The 19,220-nt window shown below is 35.6% G+C and overlaps 1 protein-coding gene across 6 annotated transcripts in view; it reads left to right on the top strand.

The window, feature by feature from the left end:
* The window catches only part of MAP3K4 (mitogen-activated protein kinase kinase kinase 4), an 80,031-nt gene that overhangs the window by 30,649 nt on the left and 30,162 nt on the right, over window positions 1-19,220 (top strand). For all 6 annotated transcript variants that reach the window (XR_010830330.1, XM_066994153.1, XM_048067782.2 and 3 more), the window contains exons 3-10: window positions 2,556-3,937; window positions 8,081-8,323; window positions 12,637-12,783; window positions 14,954-15,111; window positions 15,509-15,625; window positions 16,053-16,152; window positions 16,256-16,339; window positions 18,053-18,319. Coding sequence is in view for 5 of the 6 variants with exons in the window: in XM_066994153.1 (XP_066850254.1) it covers window positions 2,556-3,937; window positions 8,081-8,323; window positions 12,637-12,783; window positions 14,954-15,111; window positions 15,509-15,625; window positions 16,053-16,152; window positions 16,256-16,339; window positions 18,053-18,319 (2,498 nt within the window). In the remaining variant the exon portion in view is untranslated. The remainder of the gene's footprint in view (window positions 1-2,555; window positions 3,938-8,080; window positions 8,324-12,636; window positions 12,784-14,953; window positions 15,112-15,508; window positions 15,626-16,052; window positions 16,153-16,255; window positions 16,340-18,052; window positions 18,320-19,220) is intronic.

Raw genomic sequence — 19,220 nt, 5'->3', positions numbered from 1 at the left:
GAGGTTCCCGAAACACTTGGAAAAAACAGGGAGAGTATACATTTCACGGGAGTGTTTGTGTATTTATAGACTTGTTTGCCCTACCTGGCCTAGCCTTTAATGTTAGCCAGAGATGAACCTAAAAACTTTTTCAGCAGGGATTGCTTTCTAATTTTCTAAACTTGAATTGCAGGCTAAATTAGAAAGATTAAATAATGCATAAAACAGAATTCTAAATTGCACATAGGTAGAGACATTTTTTTTCTTATTATTTTCACCACTTGTCTTTTCTGTCCTTAAATCTAGCTGCAGAATCTGGAGACCCATGCTCTTAGTCATCAGTTGTGTGGGATGCTTTTCTTTCAGTATATCTGGTTTGGAGGACTGATGGTCCAGATCAGTGTTTTCACTGTTTTATAGTAGGCAGGTGTTCGCCTTTTCTAATGAAGCTGTACAAGCTTAGATTTCTTTACGTATGTTTATTTTTTCTCCTTCTGAACAAATCTAGAGTTTCAACAAGCTCAAGTGATTGACATCTCTTGCTGCTGTTACCAAAAGGGGGTCTGATCACTATCATTGGGGTATGACTTAAATCCTTGAGGTGTTTTCTCTTTTCAGTTCCCCATCAGGGGCTGAATATTTCTGTCTCTGCATTCTTCAATTAGCATGTTCTGTGTAAATGGCTGTACCATTCATTCGTATTTCCTGAGTTGTTACCATACTTCGAAGACTTTCGTAACATTCTAGAAATTATTCATCATAAGAGTACCTAAGCTTCTGAAGGGTTTGTTAGTTAGCTTTTTCTGGAGATCACATGTATACAGTATTATCTGGTGTATGACACTGTATGTGATATATCTGGGAGGAAAGTGCTCTGTCCACACACCTCTACGTTTGCTTTCGTTTCAGACAGCTCTGCAACCTTAATACAATTCCTTTGTCTGCATACATTTTGATAGTCTTTGAGCTGTGTTATCACATCAATTCTTTTCCAAAGAACTTCTGTCTTAACTGAATAGAGATTGAGTGGAATTTTGAAATGCAGAAAACTGGACTGTACCTTCTTGTGTGGCAGATACTGGAACATATGTAGCAAATGAAACGAGAATGGAGGGTGATCTGATAATTAAAGTGAAGTGCATCATAGGATGATAACAGCACTTTGCCACGAGAAGTTGTGTGATGCTAGCTAAGTAGCACAAATGAAAATCTTAGTGTGTGATTATTAATATCTATTTCTTGTTTTTTTCCAGAAGCAGCTAGAGTTTCTGGGACGTTGTTTGCAGAAGTGTTGGGAATTTGAGGTGCAATGGAAGTCAAGAAGCTTTGAACACAAAGTGCTCAATGTTCTGTAATGTTGAGCAATAGCTCTTTCCATTTTTGGTACCCAGAAATGTGGTGGCTTGACTGATTTTCCTCTGTCATGCTTTTCCATACATAGAAAGGGAATAATATTATTCTTCCACTGAATAGGGCTGTTTTGCAGATAATTTTATTGCTATTACTGGTATTAATTGATACTATAGTTAGGAGCACAGTAGTGAAGACTGTAAGGAAATTATTACTTCTAGAGTGGGGAATGAGTCATGTGCAACAGATAATCCTTAGAATCACACAGTGAATAGTGAAAAGAAGACAGAGTATTCAGCCATCATTCTGTAGGTCTTTTCTGTTCCTGAATAAGTAGGGGCCCTGGGGGAGTGAGGGGAGTGTGGAGTGTGACCAGCTTGTTTTGTTCCAGCTGCTGATGCCTGGACTGCAGCTAGTCTGAATATAGATGCTTCTCTCATCGTCTTTAAGAGAAAGAGAACAACTCTTTAATACTTTCAATACTTACCAAGTAGTTCTTTCTGGCAAAGCCCAGATTGAAATACTTTTGTTAGTGTTACAGAAAAGTAGTAAGGTCTGCTGCTGCTGCGGAAAGAAAAGGAAGAGAAGAGAAGGTACTTGCACAATTAGACAGAAAAGGGCTGCTGTTTTGTGGTAAGGAAGAAGGCAAACTATTATGTTTGGGGAGAATGGGAAAGTAGGCTTCTGGAGGTAGTGTATTAAGACTACAGAGGGCTTCCCAGAACTAAGAACAGTTTCCCAAGAGCTGGGATCAGATCATTCAAGCCAGATTTCAGAATCCATGCGTGCTCCAGTTTTTATGAGATTGCATGTGCAATGGAACATTTTTAATTTTGGTTGACTTAGAAATCTTAATAATATTCTATTGCATTTTGAGTTTTTATCTAGGAGCTTGTTTGACAAATGTATAGAAAATAAACTTGGAAAACATTCTCTTCCTTTTAATCATACTTAGTTCTCTGTAGATGACATACTCAGTATAATGAAAATTCTGACGTCCTTTCTACATCAGAGTTAAACAAGAGGAGAAAAAAAATTTCCTTTGATATTAGTATTGATTCTGCTGTACTAATGATAATTGCTAAGACTTCATTTTACTTCTACCCTTGCATATTTCGTTTTATTGATACTAAGAAATGTAATATGCACACGCTAAGAAACTGGGAACTGATTGAATGATTTTTCTTGTTGGTGTAGTCAGATTCTTTTTTTTTTTTCTTTTACAGAAAAGATGAGTGTACCAGCTCAGGCTGTGCATAAAGACAATGGGAAACCCATTGAGAACGTGGAGGAGCACAGCTATAAGCAAGGGAAAAAAATCCGAGACACCCTAAGGACAACAGAACGAGATCACAAGAAAAATGTGCAGTGCTCATTTATGTTAGACTCAGTTGGTGGGTCTCTGCCAAAAAAAACAATTCCAGATGTTGATCTCAATAAGCCTTACCTCAGCCTTGGCTGTAGCAATGCTAAGCTTCCAGTCTCTGTGCCCATGCCAATAGCCAGAACTGCACGCCAGACTTCTAGGACTGATTGCCCAGCAGACCGCCTAAAATTCTTTGAAACCCTGCGGCTTTTGTTAAAACTTACCTCAGTCTCAAAGAAAAAGGACAGGGAGCAAAGAGGACAGGAAAGCACCTCTTCTGTCTGGCTGAACCGATCCAATGAACTGATCTGGCTGGAGCTGCAAGCTTGGCATGCTGGCCGGAGCATTAATGACCAAGACCTCTATCTCTATGCAGCCCGTCAAGCTATCCCCGATATTATCAATGAAATCCTCACGTTCAAAGTGAACTATGGAAGCTTCTCCTGTGTAAAAAACGGAGCCAGTCTCAATGGTACTTCAGGAGAAGGAGTTTGCAAAACAACACATGGAACTAGTGCTTTGGGTTACTCAAGTTACCACGAACACCTCCATCGCCAGCGGGTCTCGTTTGAGCAAGTAAAGCGGATAATGGAGCTGCTAGAGTATATAGAAGCACTTTATCCATCTCTGCAGGCTCTTCAAAAGGACTATGAAAAATATGCTGCAAAGGACTTCCAAGACAGAGTGCAGGCACTCTGTCTATGGCTAAACATTACAAAAGACTTAAATCAAAAACTAAGGATTATGGGAACTGTTTTGGGCATCAAAAATCTTTCTGACATTGGCTGGCCAGTGTTTGAAATTCCTTCTCCTCGACCATCTAAGGACAATGATCCAGAGGATGAAGAAGTTGATAGGGAAACAGAAGTAAAGGAATCCTCAGGAACATGCACAGAGGAGAGTGATGGTGAAGAACAAATCTCTGAGGAGAATGTTGAGGAGCTTAGACAAGCCATCAAGAACAATTTTACTAATAAGCCAAATTTTGACTTTCAGGACCATTTTTCAAGGAAGCTTGATAGGCTTGAATCTGAGGATGACTCTGCCTCTTGGGTTATTCCAGAATGCAGTGCTGAGGCAGGCTGCAGCAAACACTGTTTGACCTCTATTTACAGGCCATTTGTAGATAAAGCACTGAAGCAAATGGGGTTGAGGAAGCTAATTTTAAGACTGCACAAGCTAATGCATGGTTCATTGCAAAGGGCTCGTATGGCGTTGGTAAGGAGTGATTGCCAGCTGGAGGTAGGTTGTTACTGGTGTGAATGGGTAACAGGAGTACCCCCACGAGCAGTATTGTTTCTAACTGAAACTGCAGGAATTGGGATCTTTTGAAAGTATTGATTGCTTTGCTGTTTTTGGAAGATAATGTATATTATGATTAAGAGCCCTATTCTACTTCAACAGAAGTGAATCTGTCATTTGATCTGATTTAGAATGTCTGCAGCACAACATAGTTCTGTGTTTGTAATTTAAATGACATTTTATGATAACATCTTGTCTCATTAAATTTTCTAACATCTAAAGCCTCAAGTCAGAAAAATTGCAATGGAAAATAAGGCACAAAAGATTAATTATAAGAAAAAATTAACTATGGAAGTGTGGAATTGACACTTTTTCCTTTTCTTGTCTTCAAGACTGGAAGTCTCTCTGCAAGACATCCTTTATCAAAACATCATAATTGTTTTGGTTCTTTTTCCTCTTCTATATGAATGAAATTCTGTGGTGATATGTTATGCTTGAGTCCAGATCGGAGAAGTAAATGGACTCTTAACCTTGAAATCTATGAAAGAAAGTCATGTTAGCATGCTGCTTTCTTCAACTCTCTCTTAATTTATTTATTCTTTTTCATTGGGTGATTCTACAATATTAATAAAGAATAATTGTTAGTTAATAAAATTATGAATTATGCAATAAATGAAGGACTAGCTGACATTTCATATGGTAATTTGTGTTCACTAGCTCTTTCAAGACAGAATATTGTTTTTTAACTTAAACTGTTATTTAACTTCTGGGCAATTTTATGTTAGGAGGAACTAGTAGTTAGGATTATTTGTCCTCACTGATGAACTGGCACTGTTCGGGGCCTAACCGTGGATTCTGGATAAATGATTTCTTAGCTAACGTGCCCATTGTAATATGGATACTGTGTGTGGTCTGAGACACATTGCTGGTCCCTAAGTGCGTCTGTCACATTTGCAAGAGAAACAAGAATGCTTTTCTCCCCTGGAGGTTAACTAAGGATAACTAAGTTTACCTTTATAAAGTGATATGATTTTAGAAAATTGTTTTTGTTTGTACTGTTGCTAATGTAGAGAGTACTGTAAAAAAGAAAAAAAAAAGCTATTCAATTTTTATTCTCCAATTGGTTTCAACTCTAGGAATGTTATAGGCAGTTTTGTATTTAAAAAGTTTGTGTATTACTAAGAAATCATGTCCATAAGCAAAACCTGCAGATATCTGTTGCCATAACCAAAATAGAACCCATATATACTTAGGTGGGATGTTTAGCTTAATATACAGGCAGAAATTTTATAATATGTAATATGTAATACCTTTTAAAAAAGAAAGGAAGTAAAGTATAATTTGGGGAGATTGAAAATGATTTTGAATGTATTTTTGAAATTGCTGAATACCTTAAATTTTTGAAATTGCTGAATACCTTAAATGTCTTGACTTCATGAGGGTTCTTAATAAGTTAATGAAACTAGAGTTCTTACTGGAGGTTCAAAGAAACCATTTGGTAATTTAGCAGTGGTTGTCTTGTGTAAGATGTATGGATAACCTTCTCTCTCTCCTCTATTCTTGTGAATTCTTCAAATGTTCATTTTCAGTAATTATTCCATTTTCTTTGGAGTATTGTCCTCCTTTAAGAAAGGGTATATGACTGAAGGTGAATGTTACGAAATCATAAACTTCTTTCCTGCACCAAAATTAAATGAAGGCTGTCAAAAAAGAGAAAATACTGCTTGTCAGAAGTGCAGTACCTACTGTAACAGAATATGTTACCATACTAAAATAGAAGAGAGTTTTGACAGTTTTGAATTGGCTGGTCTTTGTAAATGGCAGTGCTTTGAAGGAAATTAGCAATGTAATGCTAATTTCATCATAAATGTATGTAAATGCTTATACAGATGAGTGTTTGTAGGGTTTTTTTTAAAGTACAAGTTTTATTCATCATAGTTGTGCTCTGACATTTTAACAAGGCTTAGGTACTATAGAGTGTTTTATGTAGAAGTCATATGATTTGATTCTCAGAGAAAATAGCTATTATTTTGTATTGTTTACAAAATTAAATAAGTTATTTGATTAGAATATTATTTAAAGCCATTGCATCCTGTTTGTTTTTTATCCAACTGGCTGCACTTTCAAATTTTATGCAGGATCTTAATAAATAGCTTGTGTTTTTTTTTTTTTTTAAAGTGTTTTGTAGACACTTGAGAATATTTCACATTGGGCTTGCTGAAGAATAAGATTAGTCAAGTTGAACAATAGATGATTAAGTGTCTAAAACTAAGCCCTAGAGTAATATGCTGATGTCTGAATGTTAGAAAATGAAATAACAAGTTCAATTTTGTTGCGTCATGTTTATTCATAGACTAGTTCTTTAATATTTTTATGACTAGATTTTCCAACACCATGCTTGCATCACAGTGAGGGTTGTATGTATCAGATATTTTGTTGTACTGTACAGCATTTTCATGATCTATTATTAATGAAAGTCTCTTTTGTAAAAGCTTTGAGCTCTGACAGTATTCTTCAGAAAATAAAGTTCGTTAAAAGAGATTTAGTAAAAAGAAGACCTGAATGTACCTCTTAAGAATTTCTTACACTTTAGATCAACTAGTGATTAAACTTCAGCTAAATTAGGTGTAGAGGAAATCCCCACTGATGCATATTCGCTATTTCTGTATAATGAGATAGCGATTTTATAAACCACTTGCAAATCTGCAGCTCATAGCGTTTTGTGCTAACATTAGACAGTAATGAATGTGCTATCCCATCCCACATGCCAGTTGAGAAACTTCAGAATTTTAAAAAATAAAAAACACTAAAAAACTGACTTCTCAGTAGCTGTAATTTTGTGTGGCTCTTCTGAGGAAGCAGGGCTTGTACAACACTTTAGGCATAAATGTCAAAAATGTGTGTGTAAGTGTAAAGAAATAAACATTTTTTAATTTTCTTTTAGAAAAGTAGCTTAAAAGTGGCTTAAAATTTTTTAACTTAAAGGTTCCACTGTACCATTTGATCTGATTTCTTATCATATCTCCTTTGTAGTGCTGTTATTTAAATTTGACTGAAGAAAGCCTAGAAAATACTAGTTACGTCTAATATATGAATGAAAGATATTCAGGTCTCATAATTAGCAGCTATGAAATAAAACACACTTAATCTTAAACAAATATTATCTATGGTGTGTTAAGAACTGCACACATATTGAGATACAAATTTTTTTGCTAGTTTAAACTCCACAAAAGCCTCCACGTACATCTTTTCTTAGAACATTGTGATAAGACTTGTAGTTTAGATATCTAGGATGTACAGTTCAGATATTTTCAATTACTTTCTCTAATTAGAAATGTCATTTCGTTTAAATGTAGTTTTCATTTAAATGAAAAGTAAGTTTAGTAATTGAAAAAAGCAACTTAATCTTTTTAATCTTCCTTTTGTAATTTCAGTTTCTTACATCTACCAAAGTTCAGAAAAAAATATTTCAAAAGTTTTGTTCAGTTTAGCTAGTGATGCTTCCATGAACATTGCATTACTTTACAATGTGGAGCTTTATATAAAGTTAGAAAGCCTAAAGTTTTTGATACGCTGTGTATTCGAAAAAGAACAAGATTACTCATCTGACGTAGCCAAGTGCAAACTTCTTTCTTCAGTCATAGTCATAGGTGTAAGGCCATTATTATTATTATTGTGAAAATTCCAAGTATTGTATCTTATAATGACCTGAATATATATATATTCCTATATTACGTTAGAGATAACTTAATTATAACCTCAAACAGCAGTTTCTTCATGTGTAGTGAAGGAATCTTTGAGCTTTAATAGATGATTTAATTATTTTAAAGCAGAACCATAAAGTAAGAAAATGTGTTCACTCCTAAGGGTCCATAATTGTTTTCCTCAGCCTGGTGATCCTCAAATCAAAAATAATAATAATAAAAATAATAAAAAAAATAGCTTTAAAACAATAAAACTAATCAAAAACCCACCAACAAAAAAAAAATTGAAACTTCTATGGTTGACTTGCCAGTTAATTAATAGGTAGCTGTAATAAAATTTTACCTTTTAAAAATAGGCTTTTGTGTATGCTACTTTAAACAGACTCTAAATCTTAAAGAATTTGGGGATCCTTTTCATGATACCTATTTCTTGTTACAGTTTTCAGAATTTCCAGATCCCATGTTGTGTTCAGATTATGTGCAGTTATTAAATTCCCCACCTTGCTGTGAGCAAAAATGCAGCACTGTATCATGGGAAGAGCTGAAATCCATGGATTTACCATCTTTTGAACCTGCATTCTTGGTCCTTTGCCGAGTCCTGCTTAATGTTATTCACGAGTGTCTCAAGCTCAGGTTGGAACAAAGACCTGCTGGGGAACCATCTCTTTTGAGTATTAAACAGGTTTGCTTCAAATGCTTTTTTTTCCTTATTATTTTTTCTATTTGAAATTACTTTGTCTCTTTCATTGCAATAAGGTCATCTGTTTAAAGAGGATTTGCTTAAGAAATGTCAATATATAAATATGTAATTTTTTTTTTTTTTTATAAATTTTCTATTTCATTGTGGAGTTGTGGTTTTTGCATAGTAAACAACTGGTTATGTATACCTCTCTGATTTAGACTTCCAGGAATCAAAACTGGTGATTAAAGAATTATCAGTCAGCGAAGGTAAATAGTGTTTGTTCCATTTGCATTATAAGCTATATAACTTTGTCCAGCACATTTACCTCTATATGGCTTTCCTAGACAGAGTAACCAGTTTTAAGAGGATGGATTTAAGGGTCTGTATATTTGTTTTATATTTGATTTGATCTTTTTCCTTTGTGAATGTGAGACCTCTGCCAGTATGCAATGCACACATAGCGTAAGTTGACAAAGAAGAAAAAATGAAAAATGATCTTATTTCCCAACATATTTTTTTATACAAATATCAGATCTTATAAGGGTAGTTACCAAGATGGTCAGTCCTGTCACAGCTTGAGAATTTTCTGTGAGGACTTATTTTCTGATAGCTATCTGAAACAAGGAGGGCTGTTCAGCCAGTGTTAGCATATCTTGGACTAGACTTAGAAAAATGGTATTGATCTAAAGTCATCTCCCTGGCAAGTATAATCAGATCATGGCTTCATCAGGTGGTCTTTCAGGGTAAGCTTTTAAAATAAGCTATCTGGTTGAGTATGATTCCAGTTATCCAGTCCTCCAAAATCAATTATTATAGTACCTTATGGTCCTAACCAAATAATTTCTGGTGACTCTTTTAGCGAGGGAATTGCAGTTTCAGTCTTAAGGGTCAAGTTTATAGTATAGTATACTGTATTGTAAGGTGCAATATCCTTTTTTCTTTTTTTTTTTTTCCAGAGACGGAGGATAATTTTTGTCCTTATTTCTTGTATTACATTTATGGACTTTGAATTGTGCAAAAACGATGATTTCTTCCTGAAAAATAATGTATTTGTTACAAACTGTTTTGATGGTGTATACTGTCTCACTAATTACATTGAAAAAATGAATTGAACTCAGCAAATGCTTCCTCTCCCACACAGTATTTCTGAATGGGCAAAAGAACTTTAGAGAATATTTCACAAATAGATTTATTTGTTTCCTGGAGAATTCCAAAAGTCTTGAGCAGGCTCAAAATGGAGTCTAGGGGGCTGTTTTGTTCTGTAAGTTCACAGAATATTACAGAGTTATAGAGAAGCCAGGCTTGGAGATACTCTGGTCTATTCTGGTGGAAACTGGGTCCCACTTTAGGTTATTTTTTTTTCCTCATGGAAGCATTTTTTTTTTTTTTTGGTATGTAGGCAGAATTTCCCTGAAGCGACTTGTGCCTATTGTCTCTTACCATGTCACAATGCGTCCTTGGAAAAAGTACCACCATTTTCTTTTAAAACTACCCTTTAGGTATTAGAAGACTGTGATTAGATTCCCCATGAGTGCTCTCCTCTAGGTTGGGCAAACCCAGTCCCTTGAATCGTTCTTCATGTAGCAACAGTGAAGTTCCATTTCTGTTGTGATCACTCTAGCAGGTGTCATTTGGGCCACTGAGACCTTTAAGTGTCTCCTACCCCTTGGTGCCATTTAAAATATGTAGCAGGACCGATCAGGCATGGTAGTCTTGATGCTCAGTTTTTCCAAGGTTATGGTAATTTTTTTGACTAGTAGCAAGTCAACTCTATTAAAAATAAAATTAAAATAAAATCTGATTTGCAAGTAAAATTATTAAAAAAAAAAAAAAAAGGAAAACAGAGCGGTTTATATGCTTCCAGCAGTATACTTTTCCTCTTGTCCTTTATCACTAACTTCCCTTTTTTGAACCATCTTGTCTTTCACTTTCAGCAATAGCTTTTGTGATCCTGCTTGGTCTGTGTTTTAGAGAGAGCTGTCCTCTTTGGCAGTTTGCCATTACATGATGGCAGCATAGTTCCTCAACAGTTCAAGTTTGTTCTCACCAGTTCTGAATTTGTGCTGACAAGTGGAGGGGTGTGTGTGTGTGCATGTGCATATGCTTTATTTCTGTTAGGTGGTTAAATTAGACGCTTTTTGTCACTTAAAACCTGCATCAAGTTCCTTACTGCACCATGATCTTCTGCAAAATAGCTATCAGATCTCTCTGTTTTTTTTTTTTTCACATTGGTTTGCGTATTCTAAAGGTTTGCATCATTCCATAGATGATACTGGCATGTTGCAAAAGATTCTTCGTTATAAAAGTCAGTGGAGAAATTAGGTCAATACACAGAAGATTTTTAGTTCCAGATTGTAGGATACTGTGCTAGAAAAATGCAATTTATATAATTTCTTCTTCTTCAAGACCCATTAAGTCAGTAAATAGAAGCACTATAGCATACTGCAAGTATGACTAATTTATATGTCAGGTAAATATTTAGAAAAAAGAATCTTATTAGAAACCTGCTCACTTTAAGCTACAGTACTCTGAAGGCTCTGTGACCTACCCCCATCTGCTCTGCAGAAAAGAAATTATTCTACAAAGTCCCTAAACAAAAGTGACTCATCAAAGAAACCAGTAACAGCTCTTATATTTTCAGCTTAAGTGAGGTGCACATTCTGTAGTGTGCTCCTTACAGACCATATTTTTGATTTGCATGTTGTCTTCTGAGTTTCTGTTCCAGAAGTTGACACTTAAAAGTAGCTTTACAGGGTTTTGTTTGTTTGCTTATAAATACCATGTCCTGTTGTTCAACAACACTACACCCTGGCAATGTTATTTAAATAAAAAATCTCTTTTTAGTGATGTTTTAATAATATTTTATTTCGGAATAGACAAATTACGCTCTTTGCAGGGTTTAGAAGACTTTCCAGTATCTGTAAAGTATGCAATACTATACTGTAAAGTATTGTGGACAAGTGATACTGCTAAGTCCTAACTGTCTCTGTGAATAATGAGTAGTTAGATACCAATTTTAAATTCTTTGAACAAATTATGTTTTCCTTAGTGGACCCAAGTGCAAAATGAATAAATGAACATTGTGTAAATTATATGTGGTTGAGTGGAGAGTAAAGAATACACTTTCATTTCTAAGTATATGACACATTAGAGATATAAATGTCTAATTTTTAGATTTCCACATTACAATAAATTATTTTTTTCCTTTTTTTCCGTTAACTATTGACAAATATTAAACCATTTCTTACCCTTGCTTCCCCTGAATGCTGAGAGGACACAGTGTAATTTGTTTTGGCCCAAAAAAGATCCCAAAGAACTCTTGTCATATTAATAATGTTGTTGTAGGTCTTTTGCTTTCATGAAGTCGTGCTTTCTCATACATTGAGATATTGATATTTTCTTTTGCCATTACAAAAGAGTTTAAAAATCAGGTTAACCAACCAACACCTAACTCCATTCCCTCTGACCCCTCAGATGAAACCCTCTCTTCCCTCTCTTGATCTCAGACTCTTGATTTACTGAAGTTGGTGCTGAGAACATGCCAGGGGGTGTTAGACTGATGATAATTTCAGAAGAATGCACACTTAGCACTGGAAGGGCTTCTGAAAGAGGCATTTGTTAGTGTGGGTTTGAAATCTGTTGTGATGTTTGTGTATTCTCGTGTTTGTGGTTATGCCTGTTGCTTCAATTAAGTAAAAGCTGTAAGCTTTCAGGTAGGGTTGACAGCTGTTTGGCCAAAAGCAAATGCTTCTTCTATTGATGAAAAGATCTGTTGCCTGATTTTAGCCTTTTCAAGTGAAACAGCAAAAGAAATACCAACTGTTTTTCAGGTACAGGTTTTAAGAGTTGTGGACACCTGACTGATAGACTGAAAATGAAATTCCTGTAATAAGATGTTTCTCATAAGTCTCCAAGTGTCTGTCAAATACACACTGCATGTTATTCCTGACTTGCTTCTGTTTAATGTGGGATTTTGTGGTTGTGAGGCCACTTGGCCTCTTCTGAACTTTTAAACTGTCCAACAAGTTGTTTGCCTTGACCCCGTGTGGTGAACGAAATCTGAAATGTCTGCCCCCATCTCAGTGCCACCGTTACGTGGCAATTGGTGTGATTGCAATTAGATAATCCTGGAAAACTAGTACAGATCTCTCCTGGAGACATACAGAGTGACTATATTAATTTCTAAAAGCTTTCAGAAATTACTTAGTGATAAAATAAGACAAAAGTGTCTGACAGATTAAACTTTCACGTCCCAGGGACAACTTAAGAGTAGTGTCCTGACTGATTGCAGTTTTTGGATTTTTCTCTTGCAGCTAGTGAGAGAGTGTAAAGAGGTTCTGAAGGGTGGCCTGTTAATGAAGCAATATTACCAGTTCATGTTACGTGAGGTGTTAGATGACTTGCAAACGATTGATTGCAACATTGATGCTTTCGAGGAGGACCTGCATAAAATGTTAATGGTAAGCTTCAAAAAGGAGAAGGCATTTGGAGTCTAGTAAGTGTGTTGGTCAGATTACTGCTTGTAGAAATCTATCACTCCGGGTGGATATAGGGCTTGCTAATTTTTTGTTGCTGCTGTGCTACATTAACATACTGTTATTCTTTTAATGGACTTGCAATATAATAGCCATTGTCATTTTAAACAAGTTACCATTACAAAGACAATACCAATTGTTTGTTTACTGGACTGCGGAACAGTAGATCTGTAAATAACATGTTTTTACAATAAAATGCTTCACAGATAGGCCTGTAAATTGCATATTAAATATTTAAGTGTTTAATAACCTTTTGTAGTGAATAAAAAAATGCTATTTAGTAGTGAATAAAAAAAGCAATGATTGATTAACATTGTGTTTTAATACTTTGGTATTGCATTCATCCATGAAAAGTGCCTTATTTTTAATGAGTATTCATTATTGCAATAAGCTAAACACAAAGAAGTATTTTCTAGATAAATGCTTGGTCTCTGAATAATAACAAATGAAAGCTTCCTCCCAAGTAAATTTAATTTATTGTTCCCTTGTATGTGACTGATTTTTGTTTTTTTATGAGTTGTTTGAGTTTAGTCCTCACTGTTCTGTGAAAAACAAAACCAAAGAACAAGAAGATTTACCTCAGTACTTTATTATTAGTGTTTTATAGGCAGAGCTTTTGGTACCATCTGTTGTTGAGGATGCATGGATTTTCCTGTTATGTGCTTTTTGTTGCCTGTAATGGTAAAAATACACGGTTTTACCTAAAGGTTCCTATGCAGCATGTCTGCCTTTATCTCCATCTGAAATTTGTAGAAACTTCCAGCAGAAATGACCTGGCAAGGTAAAAGGAAAATGATTCACCTTGTCTGTTTTGAAGTTCCTCACCTATTTTGTTAGGCAGCTGTAGTGTTTTTGCGCTGTGAGGCAAGAGCTTGAACTTTGATGTCAGTTTTAATTGTATAAGGATCTCACTTTTCATAAGTTCTGAAAGGGGTGGTGGCGGGATTGTGTAAATTAGAATAACTTTATCAGACTTCTAAGAACCAGTTTGTGCCTACTTAGAGTTGCAGTTTATTGTAGTGGCAGCCGCAGTGGAGAGCAATTGGATGCCAATGGTCAAGATTTTCAGAAGATTGGGACAACTGGGCAAAGAGGGCTGCAAAGGTCTGAACTGAACATAGGGATAGGAAAAACTTGAGGGAGATCAGAAGGCTAAGGTAGGATTAATGAGGGCTGGGAGGGGGTGCACAGAACTTAGTATTCATCTTTCTTTATGTGCTCCTGGTATAGGCAGGCACAGTATCTAAGGAGAGTACTGGAAGAGGAGCTGGGCTAGGAGTGAAAGAAGAATTAAATAAAATCAGGAATGGAGCTACAGACTGAGAAAAACACAGTCCCTACCTAACCCAGAGTAAAGTTTTAAGGTTTTCCTTATATTGGCATTATAACACTGTGATCTGAAAATAACTGAAACAAATAGGACGTTTTATCAGCTTCTAATGAGGAACATTTGTTGATATTATGGATTATCCAACTAAAACATACGATTAAATAGCTGCTAATGTTACTATTGTTATTTTTTTTTTCATTTATTACTATGCCTGAGGGCAAGTGTTTGAAGAAGAATTGTACGTAATGGGATTTTTATGTTGGTTTAAAATAATAATAATGAAATAAAGGCGAGAGGTAAGACGATATAAATGGATACAAGGTATAATGCAGAATCTTATAGGCCTTTTCACTGCACTTATCCATACCCAGGAGGGTATGTTCAAATAAAATTTTTAAGAGTTTTCCAGTTAATTAAGGATTTAGAAAATGTTTTTCAGCAGTTCTGCTTTAAATAACTCTAGCCATAGTGTGTATTCACCAATATGAGGGTGAATTGCAGCACAGCAAGCAAGGTATTTCAGAAAAGCATTGTGGAGAGTACATGTTATTAAATATTTCAGTAGCATTTTTTATTTCCTGAGTCATAAATTGCACCCTCTATGTGGAAACATGTAGCTCATTTTCAGTCACAGCAAACCAAAAATCTAGAGATATTCTCTACTAATTATATAATATTAATATTGCTTCATGATTTGAGAAGTTGTCGTTCGTAGTTACATGTTGAGTAACAATTTCTGTTTAAATTGTCCCTTTCTGTATGCAGGTTTACTTTGATTATATGCGAAGCTGGATCCAAATGCTACAGCAGTTACCTCAAGCGTCTCATAGTTTAAAAAATCTCCTAGAGGAAGAATGGAATTTCACCAAAGAAATAACTCCTTATATAAGAGGAGGAGAAGCTCAAGCTGGAAAACTATTCTGGTAGGTTTGAATTGCTCTGCTTATGATGCTGATTTTTACCAGATATTTACTGAAGTCAGTAATTGTTCAGGGTTCCCAGACTGGGCTTCTTGAGGCCCTAGTGAGCAGCTGATAGTCTTTCTGTGAACTATTGGAATATTACAATGAGTGTAACTGCAGGATCCAATAAGTGCAGATTGCTCTTACTCTGGCTATGACCGGAATGACTACTTCTGTGGAAAGTCCCTGTTCCTGCTAGCCCTGCGCATGTAGAGTAACTGAGGGGCCCCCAAGATGCTGCTTGTTTCTGCAGGCGGACTTGGCAACATGGCTCTCTTGCCTTGGACAGAGTAGGAAGAAATTTAAGGTGCTGTGCTACCTGAATAAGACTGAAGTTCCACCATTTCTGTTGCTACAGTGATATTGCAGGAATGCTGCTGAAATCTACAGGAATATTTTTAGATTCTGGACTACAAGACAGTTGTGATGAATTTTGGGCCAGTGCCGATGACAGTACTGCATCAGACGAAATAAGGTATTAAGCCCTTTGGCTTAATAATAATAAGCACACTTACTCGTGTTTCTTTACCCCTGACAGGTACTTACTGCATTTTAATTCTTAGAATGAAAACTTAGTAAACGCAAGACTCCGTGGACTTTCTTGCTGATATTTCTGTATGTAGTAATAACGAATCATTATTTTGTGCATTTGAAACCTAATAACCTTCTTTTAATTCAGGGTATCAGAAATTGTTTATCTAATGTTCTTTAAATTCTATTTTTATATCTGTATCAGAAATGTGCCTGCAAAAGCTCAATTGATTTCAGTCAGCTGCTTATAAATATTTTTTCCTGTGCTCTTTCTATTGATACATGTATAAAAAATTATCATCTTCTAATAGTTATGTAAATGTAACATGATTTATTAATGCATCATCACATCATTTCTATCAATATTGCAGGAGGTCTGTTATAGAGACCAGCCGAGCACTCAAAGAACTGTTTCATGAGGCTAGAGAAAGGGCCTCCAAAGCTCTTGGATTTGCCAAAATGCTGAGGAAGGTACGTTAACAGTAGGGTTTCATGTACCTTCCTGATACTCACTTTCATTTATATGCTTTAAATAAATTCAGTTTAAAGGATATTCTTTTGTTGTTGCTTTTAGGACCTTGAAATAGCTGCAGAGTTTGCATTGTCAGCCCCTGTCCGAGATCTACTGAACGCTCTGAAAACAAAAGAGTATGTGAAGGTAAATACAGTTGAGAGGCATAAAATTAGAGTGGGGATGCTAAGCAAAAATCAAAGCATGTTTATATACATACTTCCGATTTTTTCATGTGGCATCTATATCTCAACATTCTGAATGTCATGTATTTAGTACTGAATTGTGTCAGTAGAATTATTTTCTTTGCATGTGTTTGTGTGTGTCAGAATGTTAGCCTGTAGCTTTTATAAAGCAACAGCATTATAGTGGAGCTCTGCTGTAGCTAGCTTGCATGAGAGTGCTAAGAATGTGAGAAATGCAAGGTCTGTACTGTGTTCCAGATGAACAGAATAGAGTAGTTCAGTTGCAAGGGACCTTCAAAGATTGTTGAGTCCAACTGCCTAACCACTTCAGGGCTAACCAGAAGCTAAAGCATATTATTGAAGGCATTATCCAAATGCCTCCGAATGCAAGTAACTGTTGCTAGAAAACTGTTGCACAGCAAAGTTAAGTTAAATCTGTTGTGCATTGCTGCCTGATATTTACAGCACTATAAATTCCCACACATACAGTTTCACGCTTTATTGAAACTGGTCTGTACTATAATAAAGACTGGTCTAAACAATAATAAAGACAGGTCAACTGGTCCTTATTATAGTTTGAATTTAAATAAATCAACTGCTTCAATGGATTAAATTTATTTGGATCTGCTGCACTTTTTTGTCCTTATGTACATTTAAAATACGTAATTCCCAACTGGGTAATAATCTACTAATTTTTGCATGGAAAAATTCCTGTTGGATTTATATAAGTGATTGCTAAAAGTGGACATTAGTTTGAGGGAAGATAGACAAGCTCGTGGGAGAAACGCACATCAAGGGCTGTTAAATACATAGATAAAAGTGTTTTGGACCAGGTGACCTCCAGAGATCCCGTCCAACATAAGCTGTTTTCTAAAAAAAGTCTGGCTTAGGAGGACCCTAGTCTGTAAATTAAGCGGTGGAGAATAGTCAGGGAAATTCTCAGTTTATGTTTACTTTCTAAAAATACTTTTTCCTAGCAGTCTTGGCTGCTCTAATAAATGATAATGGATTCTGTTAAAAGCAGTATCATAGTTCTTATGTACATTTTTGGAGAAAAATTTGAATCTTGAGTTTGAAAAATCTGTGTGAGCAAGTGGGTTAAATAATCTCTTCTAAGATTGATCTGTTTTTATGCGTTACCTCTCCCCTTTTTTTCATTTCTCAGAAAGAAATTTTGAGATCATCATTTTGATGATCAGTATTTCATATATTGGCCCTCTAACATCTTGTATGGAGTTGAAATTTTTAACGAGCTTTTCAATCAAATGCTCGTTAGTTTTGGGAAAATATTTTAGATTTTATTAACAACTTTACAGTTTTTATTTTGACCTATGGATAACACTGGTCTTAATTATTAAATATGTCTCCCTATTGGTAAAAATGTTGACTGCATTGTTTTGTTTTAACTTGATGGCATCCAGCTCTGAAAAGAGAGAACTAAACTTCACTCTAAGTCAGTTACTTAATGACAGATCACAGGGTCAACTATTTTGTTGTTTTCACAGTCCAGTTCTGATTCCTGACTTGGTTAAAAATATTGTTTAAATATGCATATTGTGCAGCTACTTAAGATGAAAACTCTTTCTGTTGTTTAAATGAGATAACACAGATATTTTATGTATCTCAGGAGAAAGTGAAATTCGCTCATTCAGTATCATTTTATTTTCTTCTACAGGTACAAATCCCTGGACTTGAGAATTTACAAGTATTCATCCCAAACAATATTGCAGGGGAAAAATCTGTGATTTTGCAGCTCCTAAATGCAGCTGCTGGAAAGGATTGCTCAAAGGATTCTGATGAGGTTGCATATGAGGCCTATTTACTAATGACCAAGCACAGTGACAAAGACCATGAGTTAGATGACAGCTGGAGTGCATGGGAGGGCCAGCCAGTCAAAGTAGTGCCACAAGTGGAAACTGTTGATACACTGCGAAGCATACAGGTGGTTTTCTCTCTTTTTTTTTCCCCCCTGCTTATGTGATTTCCACACTGTGAATGCTTCTCCTTTCAGATTAACCACAGTAATTTAAGTGAGGCATGTTTTCTTTTGTAGGTAATAAATTAAATTAAAGCATAGGAATGATTCTTAGCTGTATTAGTCCAAGCAGTAAATTCATTGGATTTTAACATTTCTTAAAAGGGTTAATCTCTGCAATGTTTCAGGGATGGATTTTTATAATAAAGAGCTATTTTATGTATCTAGTTCAGTATCACAAAGATGGATTGGATTTAATCACTTCATGTTTTATTAAGAACTCACCAATCTTCAAGAATGTATGGCTGTTGTGTGCTTTCCACACACTGAGGCATGAAATAGATTACTTTCAATCTTGGATAAATTGTGACATTTAAAGTAAAATTTCTGTTTAGCTTCTGGATGTTCAGCAGTTCTTCAGGAAGAAATATTTCCAGTCATACTTTCCTTCATCCCAAGCCAACGGGAGTTCCTGCCAGTAGTTCTGCTATGCTCAAGTATCTGAGCCAGCTGCAACTCCCTGCCCATCCTGTTCTCATGCCCTTATGTTAAGCCAAGTGAATTTTCCTTTTGGTATGTCATGCAGTTCTTTAGATCCCTACCATAAATGGGCTGTACTGTCCACCAACAGAGTGACTTTCCATATCACTGTGCCTGGCCTCTGATGTTCTGAGGGATCTTACAACTATAGGCAGTTGAAAAAATCACTCCTGTATACACCACTGATTGCTACATGCAAACATGTTGCTTCTTGTTTATCTGTTGTCCACGCTGAACAAGTTTAAAAATAACAACAACAATAACAACAAAAAAGCTTTTGATTAAGTTTTTGAATTTCATTGAACTTCTACTAAAGTTAGCATTCCAT

Source organism: Anser cygnoides, chromosome 3, assembly GCF_040182565.1.
Source record: "Anser cygnoides isolate HZ-2024a breed goose chromosome 3, Taihu_goose_T2T_genome, whole genome shotgun sequence".
NCBI classification, from domain to species: Eukaryota; Metazoa; Chordata; class Aves; order Anseriformes; family Anatidae; genus Anser; species Anser cygnoides.
The sequence above is the reverse complement of the archived record's forward strand: the minus strand, read 5'-3'. Positions and strand labels throughout refer to the sequence as shown.